This window comes from Homalodisca vitripennis, unplaced genomic scaffold (assembly GCF_021130785.1).
Source record: "Homalodisca vitripennis isolate AUS2020 unplaced genomic scaffold, UT_GWSS_2.1 ScUCBcl_1707;HRSCAF=5669, whole genome shotgun sequence".
Lineage (NCBI taxonomy): Eukaryota > Metazoa > Arthropoda > Insecta > Hemiptera > Cicadellidae > Homalodisca > Homalodisca vitripennis.
In genome coordinates, this window is record NW_025777825.1 from 32,364 (window position 1) to 60,244 (window position 27,881).

Below are 27,881 nucleotides of genomic sequence, written 5' to 3' on the forward strand. Positions count from 1 at the left end.
TTTCAAGTCTTCTTCAGAATATAAACCGTCTTTTGGAACATCAGTGCCTGTTAATAATCTCCATAAACCTTGAGTTCCTTCATATGTTTTTTCATTAATAATGATATCATTATGCTCAAAATTCACGGGCAAATTTCCAATCATAAAACTTTTCTTTTTTCTGTCCCAATACAAACCAAATTTATCATCCTTTGCTCTAGGAAGAAATTTTTTACCAATTTCACCAATTATTATATCCGTTGTTCCAGGACTTATTGGTTCAACTATGGTAGAGTCTTCAATGATTCGAGGTCTAAATGGTGTTGAAGATGGTAATTTTGGCAATTCAAACTCAGATTCTGGTATCGAAATATCAGCAAATTGTCGTACAACTGGAACCAAATTCATCAAATTTTGATTATCGCTTAAAACATTTTCAATTTTGCCCTCAACATTTTTTATTGCAGATGTTACAGGTTGATTAATTTTTTGAATAAATTCTTGTTCTTTTTCATCAATTCGAATCTGTTCTTTAAATTCTTTGATTAATTTCTTTTCTATTTGATCAAGTTTTTTTGCTTCTTCTGAAGTTACGTTCGCCATTTATTTAGGAAAATTTTGAAACGTAAACGTGGAACGTGGAAACGTGAAAACGAGAACACGAAACGTGAACACGGAACGTAAAACGTGAACGTGGAACGTGAACACGAAACGTGGACCGTAAAACGTGAACGTGAAACGTGAAACGTAAAACGTGAACGTGGAACGTAAAAACGAGAACGCGAAACGTAAACGTGAACGTAAAAACATGAAAACAACTAGATTATCACACGTTTATATTGGAAAATTTATTCAGATATTTACCATTTTTAGGCTTCAAAGTTAGATTAATAGTTAAAAATCCGTAGTCTTCCTTCCAAATTTTATCACATAACTCAATAAAGTGGTTAAAACTCATATCAGATCCCACATAATTGTTATAAATCTTTCTCGAATAGTGATCATCTTGCTTAAAAATACACAACATATTCAGGTTATTTCTTATAACTTGTTTATCAACCTTTGAAAAGCATTGAGAAAGATAGATACAAGAGATATTTTTGTGACGAGACATTACGAAATATTCCTTAATAACGTCCTGATTTTCCAAAATACAATCATCAAAAACGATTAACGAATTGGGTTTACATTCGCTTAATGGAACTATGTCCTCAGAAGCATTGTAAAAATGTGATATTTCTTTGCTTAAGTTCTTCTCAATATTTTCAAATCTTTCTTGTAATTTTTTATAGGCGTCTTGTTCTAAAGATTTACTAAAAACATACAAATTGGAATAAGGAATCAACCTATTGTAGATAAAATTCAATAATAAAGTTGTTTTTTCCACATCCACTTGAACCAACAATTAACAATCTGATTGGTTGATCTTTCTTATTTTCTTCAAACGTTTGAAGTTTTATCTGATCTTTTTGCTTTAAAAATTTCTCCATTTAAATAGAAGATTTTCATCTTGAAGCAACGCTTGCGAAAATGAAGCTGTTCAAGTTGACTTCAGAAAGCTCTCAATTATTTTTAAACTTGGAACATCCTATACACTTAGAGGAAGAATCAAATTATTTTATCGGTTTAAGCGGCTTTTATTCTGATAATTTTGTAATAAATATTAGTGAAAGTTCTCCTTATTGTATAGGATTTAGTGAGAAGAACATAACAAAATATTATGGTTTAAACAAAGGATATTATACCTTCGATCAAATAAAAAATTCCCTTAAAAATTATCTGAAAACATTCAAACAATCAGATAAATCTTTAAACTTTGACGAAAACAAGTTTGAAATGCAAAAAAATTATCTCTCTAATAAAATTCAAATAAAATCACCAGTAAGAATAATGTTTTTCAGCAATTATTGTAGATTTATTAGGGTTTGTTCAAGAAACTATTGAGCCAAATCAGGTATATTTAGGAAATAAAACGCCAAAATTTAGACCGTTTGATGTAATTGAAGTACATTGTAATCTCGTTGAACCTAGTTTTGAAAATCATACCCAACATTTACACAAAGAATCTGAAATTTTGTACACATTTTTCCCAAATGTTGCTTATGGATCAAAAATCAGTGAAAAACCGAATGAAATCGATTATATTCCAATTAGAAAAAATATTAAAAGAATTCAAAAAATCGTTTCTGACTATTCAAGACTCTGAGGGAAATTTATTAAATAATGAGAGTAAAACAACAATATATTTAAGATTGAAAAAGGATTAAAATGGACCCCAAAATATAAAAAAAGCTTCGAAAACATACATTCTGAAGGTAGGGGTGATTCGCCCCCGCCTTCAAACTTTCAAAAAAACACTGTTTTCATTAATGAATCTGGGCTTTATTCTCAAAATAAAAATTACTAGTTAAATTTCTTTTCTATCTAAATGGAGTCTGTTGTGGATCTGCTCAATAATCAACTTAGATTTGAAAACAAACATATCTTTACAATTGTCGATGATAATAATGAATTTTGGTTTAAAGCAAAAGATATTGCAGAAATATTGGAATTTAAAATACGATGAAAGCGATTAGAGATCACGTTAAAGAAAAATATAAAAAAAGCTTCGATAACATAGATTCAGAAGGGGGGAACGAATCGTTCTTACCTTCAAACTTTCAAAAAAACACTATTTTTATTAATGAAACCGGGCATATATTCTTTAATACTGAAATCTAAAATGAAGATTGCAGAATTATTTCAAAATTGGGTTTTAGAAGAAGTTTTACCGAGTATTAGAAAATATGGCGAGTACAAACTTGAAAACGAAAATAAGCAGTTAAAAGATGAAATAAAACAGTTACAAATTAAAGATGAAATGAAATCATTGAAAATAGAGAATCAAGAATTGCGAATGGAATTAATGAAGAGAGATGTGGTATGTAAAGATTTTGATAAGAAAAAACACCATGTTTTTGTATTAATTAAGAAGAATCACATGTGGGAATGGCCTTATTACGTTATCAGAGCTCAGAAACGAGAAATACCAAACCGATTAAAACATCTAAAAATAAATTATCCTGAATTAGAGATTTTGTTCATTGATGACGAACCAAATTCTATCAATCTGTATAACCAAATGAAAGAATCTTTGAATATCTTATACAACGGAAATCATTTTACTACAAATATGACTGAATCTCGACTGATTTATAGAATATCTAAATTACACGATGAAAATGTTAAACTCTCGAATTATGATATTTTGTCTGTAAATGTTTAGCATAACTAGGTAACCATCGTAGAATTTTTTTTTCATATTCACAAGGCATTTCGTTTTTATAACTTTCGCTGAAAACTTTTTTAGCACAATCTTTGCAAAAAACATCTTTTCTATCTTTACTATACTGCCAGTTATTAAATTCAGAAATATTTTTAATTTCTTTACAAAAGTAACACTTTTTCCTCTTCTAAAGTTAATTTGTTCATTTTAACGTATAATTCCTTACAATAACAGTCTTTTCTATTCTCTTCTTGACACTTTGTACATTTCTTTTGATACTCCATTTATATAGAACAAATTATTACACGATGAAAATGTTAAACTCTTGAATTATGATATTTTGTTTGTAAATGTTTTTGATAATTATTTAACCATTTTATAGTTCTTCCACATTCACATTGAGTATCTTCATAATATAATCTATGAAGATTCTTCTTTACACAATCTTTACAATATGAGTCTTTCTTATCTCTACTATAGTGATCACTATTAAACTCTGAAATTTTTTTAGTTTCTTTACATTTAAGACATTCTTTATCTTCCAAAGTTAATTTTTCTATTTTATCATACAGCTCTTTATGATACTTCCTATAACAATCTTTACAATTATAAATAATTCCATCTTTTCTATTCTTATCTTTATAAAATTCTTCAAAACCTTTTAATTCTTTGCACATTGAACATTTCTTTTGGGCCTCCATTTATATAGAAAAAATCTTTGACTTTCTCAATTCATATTCATAAAACTTTCCGGTTATTTCTTCATTATTTAAATCTTTTATACTATAAGTTACAGGATCTGTGTTATTAATTTTGATAAATCACAAAGATTTCTCTTGACCAATTGTTCTTATATTTGTTCGAAAATGTTTGTTTTTTACTAACAATTCTTACATGATCATTGACTTTAAATTTAGTTTTCGTGTGAATTTCAGGTGGAACATACTTGAAAACGGTCTCTAATAACTCCTTTTCTGCATCCTTATCTACGTCTTTCGGTTTCATTTTGATTGTGCTGTGAACTGTATCGTTATAATTGTTTACGATTTTTTGAAGAATATCGATCCATTTAAAGTTTTTATTAATCTCAAAAATTACTTTCATTCTCTCATTTTGAGTTCTGTTATATCTCTCTACAATACTTGATTTCTCTTCGTTTTCAGTATGATAAATCTTAATGTTGTATTTTCTCAAAACATCATTAAATTCTTTATTTTTAAACTCTAAACCCTTATCTGTATGAAGTAGGTTAGGAGGTTTGTGATTGATCCTTATGGCATCTTTTACTATATCTTCGAAAGCTTTTGAAACATCCTTGCCGTTTTTTCTTTTGATAGCTCTTGACCAAGCATATTTTGAGAAAGTATCAATAACATTTAACATATACTTAAATCCATCATTTTGATCTGAATAGTTAGACATTATAACTAAATCTGCTGCCCATAAATCGTCAATTCCTAATGTTATAATTTTTCTCTTTTTAAACTTCTTTCGTACTGGTGCATGAATTTCTCGAGCTTCAATCTCTATCTCATCTTTAGTCTTCAATTCTTGCTTAACAGGTTTTGGATTTGGATTCTTTATAAAACTTACTCTTGTTTGTCTTACATTTTGAACATTTTGCTGCAATTCTATACAACCCGTTTTGAGTTTGAACGATTTTTGAATCTATATTTTTCGTTTTCTTTTTACACTTGTGACAGTGAATTAAATCATCTTCCATTTACATATCAAAGTTTCCAAGTTTATTTAATTCGTCTAATATATCAGATTTTTGCTTCATTTTTATAGCCATACGGTACTGTATCGATCTTATTTTCTAGGACATTTCTCTTATCATCTTTAGCGTTCAGTGCCAGCTTGTTTATGGTGATGGTATACAAATCATGTTTATAGCTTTTGATTACTGTCATCTCCCTAAATTCTTCTTTATCTTCGAACAAACATCTCTTCAAGTTTTCGATATTTATTGTTTTATTTACAACGCTTCTCTTAATTCCTTTACATCTTACTGGATTTTTGTCTAGATATTTGTACGAGTACATCTTTGATCTCAATCCACAAAATTCTTCTAATATCTCGCCGTTCAATTCGTCTTTGAATTTCCCTATTACCTTCTTGTTTTTGCTAGTGAAACATTCATGATCTTTTGGATAGTCGCTTGTATCAAAGTCATCTATATTTTCTTTAATAATTTTAAAAGGATCTCGTTTCAATTCTAGGAAATAACTGTCTGTATCCATGTAACACAGATTCAAATCTGGATCAAACTTCTTTAATTTGTTGTAATAAAACTCGTACATTAGCAATTTTGATAGGTCAAGAACTGAAAATCCTATGTAAATCGGTTTGTTAAATTTAACCTTTTGTTTGTACATGTGACTCGCTATACAGTTGTCGTCAAAGATGTTAAAGCATTTGAAATTTGTTTTCTTAGCTTGTTTCATTGAAAATTCTTCATTTCCTAGTCTAATATCACATCTGTTTCTCACATTTTCCATAGATTTTCCAAAAACTGAGTTGTTCATTAACTTGTAAAAGTCCTTTTCAAAGTCACTTGTAGCTTTGGTTCTCATGTTTGTGTTAAAATCAATGTAATCTTTCATAAAAGGCTTCTGATCGAATGCGATAACTCTATTCACATGTTTCAAAATCATACCTTGTTCCAAATAGAACTTCAAATTTCTCGAATGAACAACGTATTCAGTTTTATCCAGTAGAGTTGTGCAAAGTTTGTTTTTAAAATGTTCTGGAGCAAGAGGTAAATCCTTGTGATGTTCGTGTAAATTTGTTGGATATCCAAGATCGACTTCAAGAATATAGCCATAATCTTCGTCGCCGGTGAGTTCCAAAATTGTTTCTTTCCATTCTCCAGTTGTGTAAGTTTTTGGATCCATCCACTTGATATCGCCGTATGGTAAACTTTGCATTAGGCCATACCCATAAAGGTTATTAGCATCGACGTACAACAGATAGTTTTCGGGCTTTGTCTTATCAAAATCTTTCAAATATTTGTTATTTGCTTTAACATATCGTTTAATACATTGAGAAATGCCTCCGCGAATACCTTTTTCAATCATCAAATACATATTATAATCACTAATTAACTGTAATTCTATCTTCGTTAATTTTAACATAGCGTCCCATGCAAGACTGGGAGCTGTTAGATAGTGTGCCGGATCGAGTTTATAACATTTTAACCCTCCAGGTGCTGACATCGCGTAGCGCGATGTTAGCGTACCTGTTTCCAGTGCTGACCTCGCGGAGCGCGATGTCAGAAACGCGATCTCTTTAAACCACGCTAGTGGCTATATATTACGGAATATCACGAACTATTTTATATAGTATTAAACTAGAAGAAATGCGGAACTCGTTATACTCTATGGAGCACGTCTTTGCTCAAAGACCGGCGCTATACGACAGCTGTTTCTAAGCGTATGTTTATTTCCAAGTCATACGGTTCGGTCGTTCTGTTTATTGCTGTTCCGTCGTAAGATTGTAAATTTATGTACATAATATATTTTTTTAATTAATTATTTTAGTTTATTGTTGATTTTAATTGTGATATTTTGTGAACTGAACACATTTTGAGACGTGAAAGTGAAGAAAGACTACATGTTACAATGTAGTACACAATGTTTCAAATATCACTGATTTTTTACGTGTTACAATTTATCGTTTTTTGCTCTGAGTGAATTCTGTCAATATGTAAACCCATAAGATGTATATACTTTTGGGTTCATTATTAAATTACCTACAACTTGTATATCTTGGATTTTTATTTTCATAACTTTGGTGAAATGATATCTAAGCTCAAAGTGAAAAAATAAAAACTTTTTTTTTTTTTTTGTCAAGATTTACATTCAGCAATATTTTACCATGTAAAGGTAAGTCATATAAGTATTATTATCATATTCTGTGATCTTTCCTGAAAATAATGATATATAATATGTAGTATTTACATTAAGGTAACAGTATATAAAAAAAAACTTTCTAAACGCTTGCAAACATACTGAAAAATGCCCAGCACTTAAGGCAGTTCTAACCAGCACTTGGAGGGTTAAGCAAATGTTTCTGAAATTTTCGAATATATCAGCAAGCAATAAAACATCTTGGATGTTATAGAGATCAGAGTAATTTCCTAGATTTTTCTCTTTTAATTTGTTCCAAACGCTCAAATAGTGTTGATAATCTTTCTCAGATATGCTCTCGTCTGTCAAAAGTGAATAGAAATCTTGAATTTTCAGGTCTTCTGTGTAATCAAGTTTTTCAATACTATCGATAAATTCGTAAGGAAATATGCCTTTTCCAGATAGAATTTTAAAGATTTCTTCTTCGTCATTTGGTTGTCTATCTAGAATTGCGTTCAGACCATCTTGTATAAAATGATTTGTATGCTTGAAATCATCTTTTTTGAGGTTTTTAGCTAACTTTTCAATAGACGATGCCATAAATCTGAACGTATCTACGAAAGAAAACTTGATGAACTTTCTTGGTTTATCATCTTCAAACTCATACCCATATCCTGAATTTACTGAATAATTTATATATTTTTCATCGGTGTTTGCGATCAAATCAACATTACCATACTGTTTTGCCAATTCTTTTATGTACAAATGAGTATCGTAGTTACTCATATTGTGACAGAAAACTGGAATATTTTGAGGAAACTTGAGATTCAGATTGCAAACTCTATGAGCTGCTCCTCGAAATTTGCCAGTTAAATGACAATGATCTCTACATTTCTTGTATGTATCATCGTACCAATCATCTGGCATAAAACCTAAAGTTTTTTCTGTATCTTGATACGATATTTCTTCACAAATGTGGCAAAGATTTGAATTTTGATATGAAATTTCTTCATCTTCAGTTAATTTCATAGGTATTTTATTCTTAGAATTATACTTTTTAGCTATGTATTTCGATAATTTATTAAGTTCTTCAAACAATTTTGCAGGAACATTTGGCAAATCTTCTTCATTTTTTGCTCGATAACATATCGGCTTGTACATACGATTGGTCACATTAGACACTAAATATAGAGTAAAACCATAAGGAATGTGCTTCTGAATCTTGGTTGTAGTCGACTTTTGCGGATTGTTTTTGCATGTCGGAATTTTCTCTAATATGCTTTCAAAATCCATATAAATAACGTATGGATGGTTAAACTTCTTTTGATAATTAGTAAATGTTGTTGTTTGACCTGGAAACGGCATAATTGGCTTACAAACTTCGTGTTGCTTGCAAATTTCTAAATGATCTGTTAAATCTCCAGATTTGTAGAAATGGCTTAAACATCTTCTGCAAGTTTTTCTTTAATTCTCGCAATTTTTCTATATTATACATGTTTTGGTGATCGGCAATTTTGATTTTCTTTAGCCCAAGTCCTCAAATAATTTAGTTCTTTTTCATAAATGTCTTTATTTTTCAGATGATTCTTTGACTTATAATGTCGGGTAAAATGATGTTCGAAAACGTCTTTTTTGCAGTACGGGCAGGATATCTTTTTCCTCTCCATTTAAATAGGGAAAATTTGAGTGAGTCAAGTTTCACTATTTAGTAAAATATCTTTTTATTAAGCTGAAAAATAGCAATAATTCAGTAGATTTCTAAGGATTTTTATCAAAATTTGATAAAAATTAGCACAATTTATGTAGAAACAGCGTTAAATGTTTCTATTTATAGGAAAAAATTTAAAGATTTTTGATACAAATCAGCAGAATTTATTATTTAACAGCGTTAGATTCTTCTATTTATATAGGGAAAATTTGTATAACTCAGACTTTGAAAAGTGGAGAATTTTACTAGAATTTGACACAAATCAGCACAAATTGTAGTAAAACAGCTGTAGATTCTTCTATTTATTATAGAAAAATCTGTAAACTAAGACTTAAAATTATTGAAAAAATAGTATATTTATAGGACAAAATAGTACTTTAATTACTATATTGGTTTGTATGAGGTAATTTTAAATTCTTTATACTATTTTTTCAATAATGTTTTCTTTAACTTTTCCAAGATTTTTCATTAAGATTTTAATATATTTACTATAGAATTTTCGTTTATTCGTAGCAGATTTGACAACATTTCCAATATATTGTACATTAAAACAGCTCAAGAAAGTAGAAGCAAACGGCTATAGATTCGGTTTCATTCGTGATTTTTTCATTTTTGGTCAGTAGGGGATTCTGGGTCGCTTTTGGAACGGATTCAGTTAATTTTTCATTCGTGATTTCCTGTTTGATTTCTCAGATTTGTTTATTGTTCAATGGACAGTATTTTACATTGATTTTCTGACTGTCCCAAAAGTGTCCTAGAACCCTCATATTCATATCTACTAGTATTAATCACACATCTGGAATTACATGTTTTTCTTATTTGAATATTAATTTAAGCATTTGACTTTTTTATAAGGAACATTAATTATGCAAAAAGTCTTAGCATTTTGCTGTATAGATAGACAGACAAATGCGGATACATAAGCATCAGACCAATTTTAATGTTAATTTGGGTAACTGTGTATTTACAGAAGCTATACAGCAATGATTTCAGATAATCAATGTGTAGCTACTGTGTTCACAAAACTATAGTGTTTAAGCTACTATGACACTCGTATATGATCTGTATCTATATCCTTTTATCTTGTACTAGTTTATAGTTAGTAGTAATAAAAAAAGAAACAAATATTTTAAATAACTATATGTAGTGTTAGTTAAATGACGAGTGCTTTTTCAGCTTTGATTTGTAGGAAAAGGCATTGTAATTTTGGTCTAAAAAGTATTTTTTTATTCTTGAAGCATGTGTTTCACACATGCCGCTCATCCTATAAAAATTTAAATTATTTAAAACTGATAACGTGTCTGATTTTTTACCATGGCCAAAGCCTGTCTAGAGATTTGATTCCTACCATCTGTGTCTTTTATAACAAATTGGTTGATGCTAATGTAAACAACTAAAAATACCTTTGCAGTTTTTTGTTTTCCTCCAGTACAGCGAAAATATAAACCGATTCCCAAGGAAACTAGAAGCGTAATAATGAGCACCACATAGTCCCACACTCCCAGTGTTCGATTGTCTGCCATTGTTACAGTACAACCTGTCAACATGTTACAGTTTAATGTAAAAACATACTTGGCTAATATTATCATCACAAGTGAAATAATGCTCTTGGCTAGAGAGTCATCACAGTAGTATGGGTATTGACAAAGTATTATTGGATTGACTAGAGGGCAGTAGTATTTCTATGATTACCATAATTTTTAGAAGAACAAAACTGACAATTCTGGAAAAGGAACAGTATCTATAAAATGTCTTTGAAAGTAATAAAATAAAAGTGTACTGATAATATGAACTTGTATCTTACAGTACTGTCTAGAGACATCTCAAAAATACATTCAGTAAAAAAAATAAAATTATGAGCAAAAGCTTGACTGATTGGCTGAGCATTAGTGAAACCTATCACTAAAGGGGCTGTAGAAGTTTAATGTCTGTCCATTTTTCCTCAAGGTATTTCAAGAAGGAAATGACCTATAGAGTTGAAATATTGCATGAAGTTTCATTTCTAAAGAGGCAACACCAAATTTACTGATGGTGCATGTCACTTCATGGGATTTTGCTGGTTGTTAATGAAAATTGTTACATGGCCTTATGGGTAACCATGATGGCAATGAGAAAAACACAGAATAAATCAATTGCTGGGTATTTTAAAAAATTACACATTAACACATCTAGCATAATTATCCATATGATATCTCAAGAAAGATTATATCAGCAGACTTTAAAATTACAAAACTTAATCACTACATAGTCTGGAAATAAAAATTACTATTTTATATGATTGTCTGTCTTTTGGCAGGACATCTTAAGAATGAAATCAGCTACACATTCAAAATTTGGCATACAACCTCAAAGAAGTCTTTTACATGACATATGGTGTGGCATATTTCTACCTTAAATTTGAAATATTTAATCTAGATTAGAGAAATAACAAAAAAACAATATCTTATTAAATGTCTTGTATATATTTTTTACAAAGTTGTAGTTTTGTTGTAGTCTGTAGGAATTGAAGGCATTTTTCATGGGAAGTACATATTTAGGATAAACCTGAGAAGCTGAATATTTTACTGTATATACAAAACAATGGGTATACAAAGGTAATACCAAGTTTTATAATACAGGATTTAAAGTACCCGTTCCGCAGAGTTTTGTTCCAGTCTGTCAAATAGACGATCAATAACTACCTGAACTAATAACACAAATTGCATGTGCACACTATCACTATTTCTATCTTGACAGATAGTCAGGAGTGCACAGAAGGGGGGGGGGGAGAAAGGGACCTGTCCCATCTAAGAGTATTTTATTTCAAATAATTAATCAAATAATATTCTATTTCAACTAAAAATAACATTTTTGAAGCGACTTTGAAATCAATCGTAATCAAATATATAAATTCAAACTTTATAACTAATTTAATTTACAAAATATATGGCAATGAAAATATATGTGAACTTTGTTCAAAACACTAAATATGTGAATATCAACATCATGCATCAACTACGAAAGTGAAAGTTAGTTCTTACTATTTCTTATGGCTTCTACCTGTACTCGGTACTTTCAGTAACCGAATTATGTACTCGTATTGATTGAGAATCAGAATATATGTTACAGGGTACTAATAAAATGGTACAGGTATATGTTCCAGTTACTGGTAAATGAGTCCAAATGCTTTATAACAGGAACGGCGATTAAATTGTAAAGTATCTGTATCATAACAGTAACCATACATAAATACGAGGGTTGTTCAATAAAGACTGAGACTGGGCCCGGGATTTCCCCATACTGCTCTGATAAGACATGATGCCAGGTTTTTTCCAATACCTTTGGACCCTATTGTTTACCAACAGACATTGAATTGCTTTATCTCTATCACAAAGCCATCAGTGCTCATTTGAACATCAGTTTGGTAAGTGCCGCCTCCAACGTTTTATCATGTCCAGTTTGCGTGAACAACGATATGCGATTAAGTTTTGTGTTAGACTCAACAAAACTGCGACTAACACTTATGAAGACATAAAGCAAGCTTTTGGGGATGACGCAATGTCTCGTGCTTCCTGTTTTCGCTGGTTCAAAGATTTTAAGGAGGGAAGAGAGGACCCAGAGTTGCAGGGAGGAGATGGTGCCCCAGTTACTGCTCTCACTGAGGAAATCATCAATACAGCAGTGGCAATGATCAAAACCGACCGACGTCTGACCATCAGACAGATTGCTGAACTCCTTGACATATTGGTAGGTAGTGCTCACACAAATTTTAAAAGACAATCTTAACATGTCTAGAGTGTGTGCTCGTTGGATTCCTCGTTTACTCACACCTGAACAAAAACAAAACCGTGTCGATGTTTGTCTTGAGTGGAAGCGGTTCGTTGAAGAAGATAGGGATTGGTGGAAGAGTGTAATCACTGCTGATGAGTCCTGGGTTTATCAGTATGACCCTGCAATGAAAATCTAAAGCACTGAGTGGGTAGAAAAAAATGAAGGTCTCCCGAAGAAAGCTAGGGCAGCCAAATCTGCAAACAAAGCAATGGTCATTACTTTTTTTGACTATAAAGGAATGGTGTACACTCATTCAGTTCCACGTGGACAGACAATCAATGGAGACTATTACAAACAAGTTTTGGCTACATTAATGAATGATCAAATTTCTCGAAAGCGTCCAGAACTTCGAAGAAACTGGAAACTTCATCACGACAATGCGCGGCCTCACATTGCACACATAGTGACAGAATATTTGGCCAAATGAAACATTAAGGTCGTGCCCCACCCACGTTATAGTCCTGAACTTGCGCCCTGTGACTTTTTTTTGTTTCCTACTGCAAAAAAGGAATTAAAGGGACGTCGTTTTGATTCGGAACAGGATGCAGTAAAGGCTTTGGAGGTGATCCTGAAGAACATGTCAAAGGATGGCTTCTCTAACGTTTTCCAGGCATGGCAAAGGCGCTGGGACAAGTGCATTTCACTTAATGGGGAATACTTTGAAGGTGAAAAATTTGATGTAGATCAGAATTAAACAATAAATGTTTTATAGACACAGTCTCAGTCTTTATTGAACAACCCTCGTAGTTAAGTTCTTAATGTTTTAATGTTCTGTTTGTGTGCTGTGTCTGGATATCTGTAAATATTATCTGCGGGTGGGACTGATAGCGTACCTGTTATCTAGGCGCTCTGGGGCAGAAGTCAGAGATAACGTGTTCTGTAGGTTGGATCAAGTGAGTGCTGTGCATGACAATCATGGATCAACCATCCACTAGTTCGACCAATCGTAGTGAACTGGTGTGTCGCAAATATTATCTGCGGCTGGGACTGATAGTGTTTCTGTTATCTGAACGCTCCGGGGCAGAAGTCAGTGCTTCACTAGATATCGTATACTGTAGTTTGGATCGAGTGAGTGCGTGACGATCATGGATCAACCAATCATAGTGAATTGGTGTGTCAGAGTGTTTTGTCGGGCATGTTAAGAGTTTAAGTTTCGACCGAAACGAGATTATTTAGTTTCTGTACATTCTGTGGAACACACTAATGGTAAGTGTTCTCTATTAATGTCCATTTATAAATGTATTCATATTAGGGATATTCATGATTTACTAAGTTTTTTTACACGGTACGTAATTGCCTTTCCATTACAATTCAATTTATATTTCTGATCAGCCCCTCTAGAATTTGATATTTTACTGTTAGGTACTATCTCGAGGGATTTCTTTCATTGACATCAGCGTTGACCAAAGGTACTTGCTGAAGCCCGTGCTGATGGCCGAAGGCACTCGTCTCAACTCGATAACAACTAATTAATTTGTAGCTAGCTCGAAATTGAAGAAAAACATTGTTCATTTGGATCAAAATTCTGCTCATTTCAGTATTATTTTTCATTTACGTTTGCAAAGATGGTGCCACATCCGATGACGTCATCACGAGGTTGAATCATGGTCACAAAAGGTCACGTGATGCCCGATGTGGATGTAGAACATGGAAATATTGCTCCGCGCTTGAACAGTTGTTCCATTTTTTATGTTCTAGAACTTCGTTATCTCTCATTTCCACCCTGACAAACCTTGTATTGTTTTGTTCTATAGGACGATTCCAATAAGTTCATAACGCGAAACTTGTATTTTGCCGCTCCGGGCCGTTAATGTGACAATTACCAACTACTGTTGGTATTGATTTTAAATGACAGATATTTGGTATTGTTTATTTTTAATAGTAGTAGTGTTATTTTATAACAAGAATTCTTGTTTTGCCCATAATGGTAATACTACAATCATGTTGTTTATTCATAGGCTAGTTCGTTTACATAATACCGTTTTATTAAGTAGTTTATAAGCTTAACTTACGTTATCATTACATATAGGCTATGCCTCTCATAATAAATATGGTTTTTTATTCTGAATTGTCAAAGCGGAGTAAAAGTAACAAATGAAATTCTGTCCCAAATAAACACAGTTCTGGCTGAAACATAACCTCAAATTTTGAAAAATGGTTAAGATAGTCTAAGTGTCTGTTCAAAACTGATATAATTAATATGTTAAAATATAAGCCACTTACACTTAAATGAATATTCATCACATTTTTTATTAGAGGTCTGAGATCCTCTAACAGTATTCTGTTTCATCATCTAACTTTTTAAATGTTAATGTAAATTAGTCAGCCTACCTTTTAAAAGAATAACGCACTCATTCTTCAATTGTATAGACAAATTTCACCTGCAAATCATAAGAAGTATTAATATGTCATCACACATAATTACTTATCAAATAAATGCTATTGAAATTTGGTAAATACGGACCGCTAACTGTCATATACTAATAATATGTTCTTCCCATTATCTACATATTTTCCATTCCTAAAATCCCTATTTTTCTAATTAAATCTAGACATGTGTCCCTCTCAAAGTTACAACTTTTGTAATTTTGTTATAGCAGACAGTCACGCACGACTCACGAGTCACGGGCCGTCACCGTCAAACGTCAGTCAGTACTCAGCTCAGCTGTTGGATTTTGAAAAGCAGACTGTGTTCATTCACTCAGCGTTGCCAACAAGTAAACAGACAACAGAGAACATTTTTACTGCCATTAAGCATTGTCCAATGCAATACGCCACGACATATAAGAAAATCAACGTGATAGGTTTACTAGTCATACTATAAAAACGTAGTATATGGAACTGTAAAACCTATAATTATTAGCATATAAAACTTCAAATGGGTCTACTTTAATTATTTTAATTTTATACATGCTATTTTTATTATAAGTAACTATGGATTACAAATAAAACAAAATAGTTTTTTTAAATCACAAAATTTACAGGACATAGGCCTATTTATCAACAGAGCAGAATACTTGGGGTTTCAGCAATTTGGGACAGCACGATACTGAATTTTTAAGTGACTACTTCTTTTGCTGTCCTTCTGTACATGTATGATTTGCTCAGGAAGGAGAATTTCGTTCCGCGTCAAGTTACGCATCACGCTCTTAGCCACTAGGGACGGGACCATCGCGGGCATATCGATAGCGTTTTCTTTTCTCCTTTCCATTTAGTGTTTAGGGGCTATCCAGCCTAGTGGTGGAGGAATCGAATACGGTGTATTCAAAAGCACCCTTGTATTCGGTATTCGAATACTTTATATGCGTTGAGTATTTCTAACAGACAAGTCTAGACTTGTCTTACTTTCTTCCATTGTTTCTTGGTTATTTGGAATTGCCCTGCCAAAAAGGTGGGGGGAAATCCTTTGCCTCATTTTGTGCCTCCTACAAACATGTCATACCCATGATTTATGAACTTCAGAAAAAAAATATATTTTTTTACTTGCTACTTCAGTCCCAACTGAAAAATTCTTTTATACAGGGTGGCGCAGAGAAACTGGAAATTTTGAAATAATCACAATAAACCAATGAGTTGTACAAACAAATTTGTAATGCTTAAAATGTGTTAGGCAAGAGTGGAAATTACATGAGGAATGTTGGAAATAACAATAAAGTTAAAGTCACTTTTTTAAAAATAACATCAGTTAAGTGCTGTCCATTGCGCCTAACACATTCTTTCAATCGATTTCGAAAACTTATCATTGTACGACGCAATGTGTTCTCTGGGATGTTGGCGACGTGTTCTTCAATCTGAGTCTTGAGCTCAAGAAGATTTATTGGCCTAGTCTGGTACACAACGCTCTTTAGATGTCCCCATAGAAATAAGTCGCATACTGAGAGGTCTGGAGACCGAGGAGGCCAAGTGACGTTAGCGTTCCTTGAAATTATGCGCTCCCCAAACAAACGCCTCATGCTGCCATTGACAGATTGGCAGTGTGTGAGGTGGCTCCATCCTGTTGAAACCAGGCTTGCTGAATGTCAATATCTGGAAAATCATGAAGCCGTGGAGCAAAAAATATCTACAGCATATGAATGTAACGTTCAGATGTGACAGTTACAGTGTAAACATTACCATCCTCAAAGAAGTAAGATCCAATTATCCCTCGACAAGACACTGCACACCATACAGTAACTTTTAAGGCTGTATAACGGACGTTGATGAAGTTCACTGGGATATCTGCGAGCCCAGTAACGCATGTTCTGCTTATTGACATGCCCATTTAAATGAGATTGGGCCTCATCAGACATCCAAAGATTTTCAAGGAAATTTGCGTCCTCATTGATTTGTCAGTAGCGGTTCACAAAATTGTAAGCTTAATTCACCGTCCATTTGATTTTAGAGCTTGAACAATCTGAAGCTTGTAAGGATGAAACTGCAGGCCGTGCAATATTCTTTGCACACTCCGACGCTCAAGTCGCTGTGATGAGGCGATTTTTCGTACAGAACGACGCGGACTCCTTTCCACTATGACTCGCACTGCATCAAAATTTTCTGAGGTTCGAACAGTCACTATTCGCCCAGGAGGTTTTTTTCTTTAAGGCCGAACCAGTCTCTTTAAAATTCCGAACCCATGATGATATGGCATGTGAAGAAAGAAGAAACTCGACCGCGGGGAGGAATATCATAATGGCGTCGGAACACTCGTTGTGCAGCTGTTACAACTGTCGCCACTTTTGTAGTACGCTCTCACGGCAACGGCATGCCTCCGCACCACTCCACTGCTCCATATCAACTAAATTACCGTTACTACTTGGCGTCATGACTTCCGTCACTTACTCCTACGAGACTTACAGGTGTACCAACAACAACTTCAAAATTTCCCGTTTCTCTGCGCCACCCTGTACTGCAGGTTTTGTCACCATGATCGTAGAAATAGATTGAAGCCAAAAACGTCCATCATATTTTGTTTGTACAACAACAACATGAAATAAACGTTTCATTTTTGTCTTTATTGTTTACAAATATATTTATTACTTGAATATTTGTACAATATTATACTTTTTGTCAAGTTTGAAAATTTTTAATTGTCTGTCCCAAAATATATATAGTTATTTATTTAACTAAAACTCTCCAATAAACATTTGTATATGAATACGAATACAGCACTTGAAAGCTTTTTTCGTATTCTCTAATTGTTAGCTCTAGGCTAATAGACTTCGGGAAAATCCCATGCCGCCTCAATGTACAATTTGTTTTCTAGACGTTGAAGGAGTCTTGTAAGGGTCTAGGTTATCTTCTCGCTGAGGGATATCTTGAAAAATTTATTTTAACAGTATTAGTCCAAAACTAATGAATACTGTAGGTTTGAATTCGATTCTTCCAAAGAAATTGTATTCATTTCAAAAGTAGTCAAATTCATTTGAGGTATTTGGATATGTATTATATAATATGTACTCAGGCTGTATTCGAATCCTATTCGATTCTGTATTCAATTTTACCATCAATAATCAAGCCGTGTCAATGAGGGGTTATAATCGCTCCTACTTTTGGGTGCTATGAATGTATGTTTAAAGAAGGATTAAAAATAAATTGATTAGATCTTTACTAGCTAACAAAGTCGTAGCGTAATTTAATTCTGGAAGGAAATTAAAATTTCTGTTGATGATAATAATTATAATAAAGGTTTATTATAACCTTTATTCAATTACATTATACTTAGCCTTACATTAATTTAAAAATAAATGACCTAAAAGCAGATTTTAATACAAACTTTCCTGACGAAACGTCAAAACTATTCATTGACTTTTTTTTATTAATAAATACAATTTAACAATGTCAAACGACAAAAACACGAGAACAACGAGATATTGGGACAACAATAGATGCTGAGTTTACAAAATCTTTAGCAAGAATGTTTCAGAATTGTTTTCTTATTTCAGTTATTATAAACCCATAATTTAATTTTTAGAATATAATGACAATGAAAATTAAGTAATTATTTCGGAAATGCAAGATTGTAGAAAAAGATATACTGACCAAGCTATAGAAACTAATATAACCTACAATAATGAAAATGTAATTTATTTATTGAAAACATTATGAGAAACACAAGCATACTCCACCTAAATCACTTAGCAACTGTGACTGAATCTGCCCTTAGACCAGACTATAATCGCTAACTTCAGCCCAGAGGTGCGCTCCGGTCGCAGTCGTATCAGAACGATGGTCGTATTTGAAACAACGCTAACCAGTGTTCAGCTACTATCGCTGAGTGACTATTACTATACTGGCTTCAGGAACAATGCCCTTCAAGGTAGGCCCAAGGGACTGCCGGAGGTGGGGGAAGAGCAAGTGCGCCCCTGGATTCTCTATATAAGATAAGTTTTTAGGATTGAAAAAAACAACAAATTTCAGGTATGTTTTCCTCAGAGGGATTGATGTATTTTTAATTTTAAAACATATCTAATTTATTTTTGTTTTGTGACATTTTATCTATGGTGGAAACATTAACTGGTATTTTTTTAAAATCATCCCTCTGGTTATACGACATACATACCTTCTGTAAATATTTTACATCCTTATCTGTAGTCGTTTTATATTGGGCCTGATTAAAAAATGGCCTAAAATGACTACTTCAAATGTCTACAATTCCTCGTAAAGTGATGAAAAAATAGTTTTTGTTTTTTTATGTCTTTAGGAAGGGGATCTTGAAGGATTTTGACCATACAATTTTTAAAAATTTACCTGACTCAAAATTGATTGTACCACCTTAAAATGAGTCCACCACCGTATAATTCTAAAACCAAAACTAATAGAATGAGTTGACATAATAAATTAACGTTGGTTATTTCATTACAAAAATTAGTAATTTCAGTACCGACAAATAGCTACAGAGTTTATTACAGTATGTGTGGGTTGGAAAACATTGTTGCGTGTTCCTGACATGCTGTTGTTCGCCAGGATATGTCGGACTCAGATAATCCCATACCAAAAAAAACCCTCTGTCCTTCTCTGCCCTCTAATTCTCCTGTGAAAACACCGTTAGGCACCACTTCATAGGAGAAGTCTAGCTTTGAGCTCTTCGGTAATGCACTAGGAGTATCTGCTTCCTTTTGTTCTAATTACTTGTATCTTTAGCTTGCCCTCTCTCTCTCTATTTGATGAAGATCTTGCAGGACCTCCATCGTGAAAGAGGTTATTGCATCCTACGCTGCCTTCGATGAGAGCATTATTCCCACTAGAGTCTCTGGTCGAATATTTTGATCAAGGGCAGTTTTCCAGGGTATTCGGCTGTGTATTATATGGGGAGCACACAAAGAACATTTGTTTCACATCTTAAACAGACCCGAGGCAGGTTGAGCATTCCTGAGAATCTTCATGTTGACATTGATACAGGTATACTCAAAAGCAGCACCCACATTTGTGTGTATATATGTATGTGACTTTTAGATGCACACTAAAAAAATTAACTTAGCTATAAAAATATATTTTATGACTATTTCTTATGTTCATGTACTTGAGACATCAATATTTTTATAATTCCAAAATTATATGTATATAATAATTTGAAAAAAGTGATCCACCAACTTGCTTTTTTATTCTTAAAATAGTGAACAAAAAATGTATTAGGTACTATTATAAAATATTCAACTATTTCAAAGTTAAAATTACTGTTTCTATTTGGTATGCTTTAAGTATCACATCAATATTTTTTTTTATTAAATTCTTTACTCTTTTCTTAATATTACGAAAAAGCAGTAAAACCAGTTTACATCTACGAGGTTTAAGAAATAGATTTACTACTTTTAACAGGAAATATTTCACAAGAAATTAAACTTAAAACAATAATTTATATTTTTATAAATGTTTAAAATTTAAATATACAGTAGTGAGAGAACTCCAATTTCTATTTGGGGATAAACCCCCCTGTTCTGGAAAGTTTATGATTTTAATTGCATTCTTACAGTTTATATTTTTATTTACATTTAGGGGTTTAAAATTCAAATATGCAATAGTGTATTATTTAATCATCTAACACCATAGAGTAAATGGATTTTACAGCTACTAATCAAATGGATTCATTTTCATTTCTCGAGTTTAATTCATAATAGGAATAACAAATAAAATCAGCTTTCATTTAATATCAAATATCTATTGAATTAATCAACTTTTGTCACCAATTATTCAACAAAATATATCTATGTTTTATCCACTTACTTTAATACACTCTACTGATGTTATGACACTGTAGCACAATTTAGTGTTAGTCTTGTCAACTACACATTTTTATTCAATGAATGTTATGTAGTATAACAGAGTAAGCATTATACTAGAGTTTTGTACCTTAGGCAACTAATTAGCAAGTAAAATTACCTTATACAGTCTGTAAGTAAAATTACTTGGTGTGAAAAAGTGGCAACTCATCAGCAATTGAATACACGTGAGTATTATTTTAACTACATGATATATTTATAAAACTCTTTACAAATAGTATAAAAATGTCTGAAAACTAAAAGAAATTATGCAATAAAAGTACTGTAGCCTACCTTAATTATAAATAGTATGCACTAGGACATTCCATAATCAGCACAAAGTATCTTCTGTCACAATGGTAAAGATAAGATATGAAATGAAATGAATAGATGGCTGGAGGAGGAATCTTCCTTGGCGTGGAGAGATGTCAGTAGCTGGTTTCCATAGCAACTAGTGCCACCCATATATTCCTTTACTCCAGCATGACCTTCTTCAAAGCTTAATCACCAATTAATCACCATTTATTTTTTCAGGTGACAGATACACAACTACACACAGTGAAGATCATTACATTAGAATTCCTATCAATGAAAGAAGTAAGTGAAACAATGAAACGAAATTTTTTTAAATTAGAGTGATAATTCATATATATATATATATATATATATATATATATTAAATTTGTATAAATGGCAATAGCCTTATTTAATTTCATTAAATATTAAACATAATATATATAACATATATATATATATATATATATATATATATATATATATATATATATATATATATATATTATAAGTAGATATGAATATGGGGTTCCTAGCTCACTTTCGGAGCCAACAGTAAATCAAGGGAAAATACTGTTTAAAGGACAATAAACGAATCTGTAACTCACGAATGAAAAATTAACCGAATCTATAGCTGTTTGCTTCTACTTTCTTGAGCAGTTTTAATGTAAAATCTCCTTAGAATCAATCTATTGGAAATGTTGTCAAATCTGCTACGAATAAACTATAAATTAAAACTTATAAACGGAAATGATGGAATTTGCTAACAATCACTCGAGAAGTCGGGGAGAATGTGAGTAAAACCACATTCTTTTCACGAGGTTCATTATTTATCTTTTCCAAGTGTACTATAAAATCATCGAGGATTTCTGGCTTAAAATCGTAGACAAATTCAACATCCAGATAATGAAAAAATACAGGTAATATCTTTTCATAATAAACGTGTGTATCGATACCTACAAACCTAATGTATTCTTTGAAAAGGAAAATAATTTTTTCAATGGTTCTAAGAGATAAGTAAAAATTTTTATTCTGTTTTCTAAATTCTGTAACAAATTTTGTTTGTTTTTTACCTCCATATTGCAATTTTGTAAGCAGATTATTCAAATGTGTTAGTTTATTTCGAAATTTCTTAGGTTTAGGTCTTTCGTACAAAATTAAATTACAATCTCTACAAACTAAATATCTTTTATCGATAATTTCTCCTCTATTAGAACACTTGTAACAGTTGGCATTATACTCTTCCATTAAACAAAAAGATTTTTTGTTATAAATGGAGATTATGGAACTAACTCTGCCGAGATATAAATTTTTCAGCGCAAATGTTTGTGTTTACATTTCTACAACAGAGATAAATAGAAATAATTTCATTCTATTGTACAACTATTTAGGATATTTTGTCTATGATTACAAAGATTATTCCGGAAGAAATCGAGATTTTTCATCAACGAAAGAGTATATTTTTGAAGTTTTAGAAGGAATGAAAGAGAATAATATGAATTTAGCAAATTATTTTTCTTAAATAAAAAATCTATTCTACTAAATAGTCATCAAACAACATGAACTCTCCAAAATCACTTCAGTTTCTAGCATTTAAAGAACTTACCACAGGAAATAGTTATAAAGACTTCTTTGAATTACCTAAATATGTTAAACAAATGTTGATATTTTCCTTAAGTGAAAACGAATCCTTAAATGAAAACGAATTCAGAGAACTTTTAAGTACTAAAAAGTGTTCAATGCAATTTATTACAGACAACTTAGATAGTATAAATATGTTAAATGTAATAGGAGATTTTAAATTAAATAATAGAAAAATAAGAAAAATATTCCGATTTTTACAAAATAAACTAAAACACCAACAATCTGACATTTTTCATCGCTTTTATGCTAAATTTCATTGCTTATTTGTTGAAATGTTGAGAAGACAATATCCATACTGGACAAGAAATATGCATACAGCTAGTTTTTTAACAAGTCTTTGTAAACAACAAGATTTATCAAAGGAATTTATAAGAGATCACGCTTTTGTTGTAGATTGGGATAAATTATATGGAAAAAAACATTTACGAAACAGATATATTGTGTGTGTGTGGTTCTGACGAAGAAAAGAGAAACGTTTGCCATTCAGCAATTCATTACGATATAATGAAAGACATACAAAATGAATGATTGTGTCTCTGGTGTAGTGTTGTTAGTGTGCGTGTTTGCGTGTTTGCGCTATGGGAATCACATCACATTCAACTTCTACGGTGTCTATTGTTTAGAGACTTGGCCCTGCACTGCTACTGTCCAACCAAGTTAATGGCTAGGAGCTGTAATTCGGGTCTTAGACTCTGGAATTTTTTTGTTCCCAAGTCTCATTTTTTCTTTGGTAACTACTGTGTAGAAGTTGATGGAGAGATTCAATTAGGGAATTTGTGTCGGGTGTTTTGTAAGTGTAATGTTGTATTAATGAACGATGTGAATGATGAATGTAATGAACGAATTAAGGAAGAGAAGGAATTAAGGAATGAAGTGGAAAGGTGAGGAAGCAAATGGCGCGCCAACCACAGTTGTCATTACTCGGCTTGTTCTATAGTCATTACACTATGGCCACTCGTGTAAAGACTTGTCCCCAACCACTGAACGACAACCATGTCTTCCTCAATAAAAAGCGCGCCTGAAGCTCTGGGATTTGAACCCAGAACCTCAGGCTTTGAAGGCAAGCGTCTTACCAACTGAGCTACGGAGAGTCTTGAAAGTTATAAGCTATATCTCTGCTATATAAGTTGTTCAATTAGGAGTGCTAGTTTACAAATTTATTAATAATTTTATATTTCAAAAACCACTCAACCGATTTTAATGAAATTTGGTACACATATAGTAAATACTTAACTCTTTCGACTTAACTTATCCATAAGGGTGAAATCATCCCCTATTTCTTAATATTCATAAAAAAATAAAAAAAATAATCAGAAAAATCTGAAACTTCAAAAACAAGCGAGTTCAACTTAAAATTTCATGAAAATAACAAAATTTTCAAAATCTACCCCAATCATCCCTTATCTTAATACTCTTATATCTCGAGAACTATAGGAGCTTTTTTGCTAAAATTTGGTATATAGGATCAGTAAATATTAAAGTATTTTTTAAAATCATAACTTCCGGTCCAACCCTTAAGATGACCTTGGAATAGTTTTTTGTTAATATCATCCCCATTTTTTAAGATATTCTTTTGAAATTAAAAATGAATACTTATATCAATGTCTTTAACAATTCTGTAAAGTTGTAGAATTATCCAATGAATAATATAGACAATAAGACGATTTTTTCAAAAATTTTACTGAATTTCTCTAATATCGTTCTTAATCACATCATAGGCTAAAAATTTCTCAGAAACCACAACCACATAACATGTCGAGTTAGTAATAGCATTTTGAAAATCCATATTGATAATTATATCGTTCTTTGAACCAGAAATATTTGTCAAACTCTTTGTTGTATCAATGACATAAACAGGTCTATTCGCTAAAAATTCTTTAGGATTGTAATACATTTCCTTATTATTACAGTAAACTTTCTTAAAATCTTGATACATCTGATACATGATTCTGAAAAGACCTCCTGAAATGTTTAAATTTTGTAATTCATCTGGATAATAAGAACCGTTCAATTTTACTCTGATATTTTTTACATCCAAACTATCAAACTTTGAAGGATTTTTTTCTTGATTATTCTGTCTACCTGTTTGAAAACCAATGATAACGAACTTGGGATTGAAGATATTTCTATAAATATTTGTAATATCGAACGAATAAGTTGTTCCGGAAATACCTTTTTGTTCAATACATTGCCAATCTAGAAAATTAAACATGATGTTTTGAGATTTTGTAATTTCATCAATCAACTGAATTTTACTCGTGGTTTTATAATCAATCATTGGAACTCTAATGAAAAAATCTGTAATTGTTATTTTTCCATCAACAGGCATAACATTTCCAGTTGCAGTCTTCAGAATCACATCATTGTCTTCTGCTCTTATAAAACTTAGATAAAATCCTCCTTTATAGATCGGAAATAGTAAACATTTTCAAAAAATCCTAATCCAAAATGAGATAAATTTCCAGCTGCTTCAAAAACACCAAATTTAAAATCTGATTCAAAGCCATTAGAAGTTTGAGAAATAACATCACTTTTTGAATACGAAATAGTTCCTTTAATTGTGCTTAATTGGCCACAGTTTTCAACTTCTTCTATCAATTTATTGTGTTTTCTTACTTCAATCTTAGAAAATAAAAACGGTATAAAATTATCGATTAATCTAACATTATCAGTTCCAAGATATGCTTGACCATCTTGTTTTGTTAAAGTTCCAGAAATATAAAACTAGAAGTTAGACGAGCAAAAATTATCTCCAAAATCAATATTAAACTCAGTTCTTTTATTCGGTTCATTCAAATGTTGTTTACTAATTGGATAGAAATTTTTAAACTCCGCCCTTTCAATATCACTAGCATATTTTCTGTAGTCCGCCATTTAATAAGAGAAAATTTAGAAATTTTAAACATCATGTATAAGAAAGATATCATTTTTTCATCTATCTAATGTACGTTTTTATAAGAAAAGATATAAATTTTAGTAAAATAATTAAAAAGATTAGAGTCAGTTTTAATGATCTACTTCGTCATATTCAGGATTCTCTTCCTTAAATTTTGCGATCTCGGTCACATATTTCAATAAAATTTGCACAGGATAGTAACCGCTATCTATAATATTGTTCCAATCAACTGTATCTTTATTTTCATCCAAAAATTTTATACTCAAGTGTTGATAGAGACAAAGAACAGACATATGATCTTTTAATTGATAATGTATATTTTCTTGAATGAACTCTGGGGACAGATTTTGATATTTAGCAATGTTATACCAATTCAATTTGTTTACGTATAATCTCATCATATCTTCGGATAATTCATATTTTTGAGAAATATCATCCCAATGTTCTTTTTTCAAATCTCTTTCGTGTTGCATTATAAAAAGATCGAAAGCACTGTAATGTCCCGCCATCTCTATTTATTAGGAAAAAATTTCAAGTTTTTATAAATTGGCTCTTTTTAGCGTTACATTCAGCACATTTTCCAGAAATTCTTTTAACTCCATTGATATTTGCGTAATATTTTATATCATTTGTTGCAGTTTTTTCTTTACATCTCACACAGTATATGAGCGCCATTTATATAAGGAAATTTTATCATGCATAAAACCCTGCGAGAATACCTATTTCAGTAAGATCTTCCTCGAACTTATTAATTTTTTCTTCTAATTTTTGAAATTTGACAGCATAAGAATCATTGTATTCAACAAATTTATGACCAATATTCTCAAAAGTTTTCGTAGCATCTAAACTAAACTTATCAAAAAGACTCTTTAAATTTAGTAAGTTTTTCATTAATTTCACCAACATCGTCTACTGATCTTTTACTTCTTTCATCAAGTTTTTCATAGACTTCTGTTGTAAAATCTTTAACATGCTGTTTATGATTCTCATTAATTTTTGTTTTAGTTCATTAAACATTTTAATAGGATCTTCTAATTGAATCATTACAACAACATCAAATGGATTAATTCCTTTACTAACACTGCTAATTCTTTTTCCTTTAAAATCTAAGGCATTTTTAACATTCGGATCATGTAAATCAACAATATCGATGTTTTCTGATAATTTTAGAGGTTTTAAAATTTGTTCTTTAACAACAACATCATGTTTGTTAATACCAGGTCGAACACCGACAATTCTTTTTTTATTAGCTAAACTAACATAATTCTTTTCAACTTTGATCGCTTCAGTAATTTTATCAGCTTTTTCGATATGAGACATTAAATTGGTAAATATTTTTTTTGCACCATCTTCAAATTCTTTTTTCAATGTTTTTATTTTATCAGCAACTTCATTTGAACTCATGAAATTTGCAAGTTTGTTATCATATTCTGCTTTAAAATCTTCAATCTCGACAGCAAACATATCTGAATCTGGAAGGTTTTGTAATAAATTTTCTAACTTGTTATCAAACTCATTTCTCAAACTATCAAAATTCAAACTATTATCTACATTTTTGAATAATTTGTGTTCCAAATACGTCAAAAATATTTTTGTGAATCCATATTTATTAAGTAATAATTTGTTAACAACTTCTTTAAAATCTTTACCATCACTCAGTTCATTCAACACAAAAACACATAAATGACCACAAATTGGGGGATCTTTATAGTCTTGAATCTGAGAATCATTGTAGTAGACGCTTGATTTTTTCAAATATTTAATCAATTCTATAGGTGGTTTGTCCTCAATTCTTCCATACGAATCAAAATAACATGCATTCTTATCATTTTTATAATAACAAATCCAATGCGTTCCACTTCCCATAATCGAGTCTAAATTCACAATTCCACATTCAAATTTCTTAACTTTTTCAGGTAATGTATCTCTCATGAAGATTCCTCTAAAATGTTTAATATTTTTGCAGATTTCTTCCAATTCCCCGAATGTTAAAGGTTTAAATTTTTTTTTCAATGTTTGATTTCACGTAATTCAAAGTTTTTTCATCTAATCCAGATCCTGTAACATCTTCCAACTCTTTATCTAACCAATTTAAAATGTTTCGAACAATAGGAATCACATCCTTTTTAACGATTGGAGCAGCTTTATGAACATAAGGAACAACATTTTTAACAACTGGAATATTTTCTCCAAAATCTAA

General features: G+C 31.4%; 1 protein-coding gene across 1 annotated transcript in view; it reads right to left on the bottom strand.

Moving 5' to 3' along the window:
* LOC124371594 (putative sodium-dependent multivitamin transporter) overlaps positions 1-15,263 on the bottom strand; it is a 35,578-nt gene extending 20,315 nt beyond the window's left edge. Inside the window, 2 exon segments of the mRNA XM_046829941.1 lie at positions 10,207-10,340; positions 14,945-15,263. Coding sequence (XP_046685897.1) covers positions 10,207-10,326 — 120 coding nt within the window. The 5' untranslated portion in view covers positions 10,327-10,340; positions 14,945-15,263.
* Between the last annotated feature and the right edge of the window lie 12,618 nt (positions 15,264-27,881).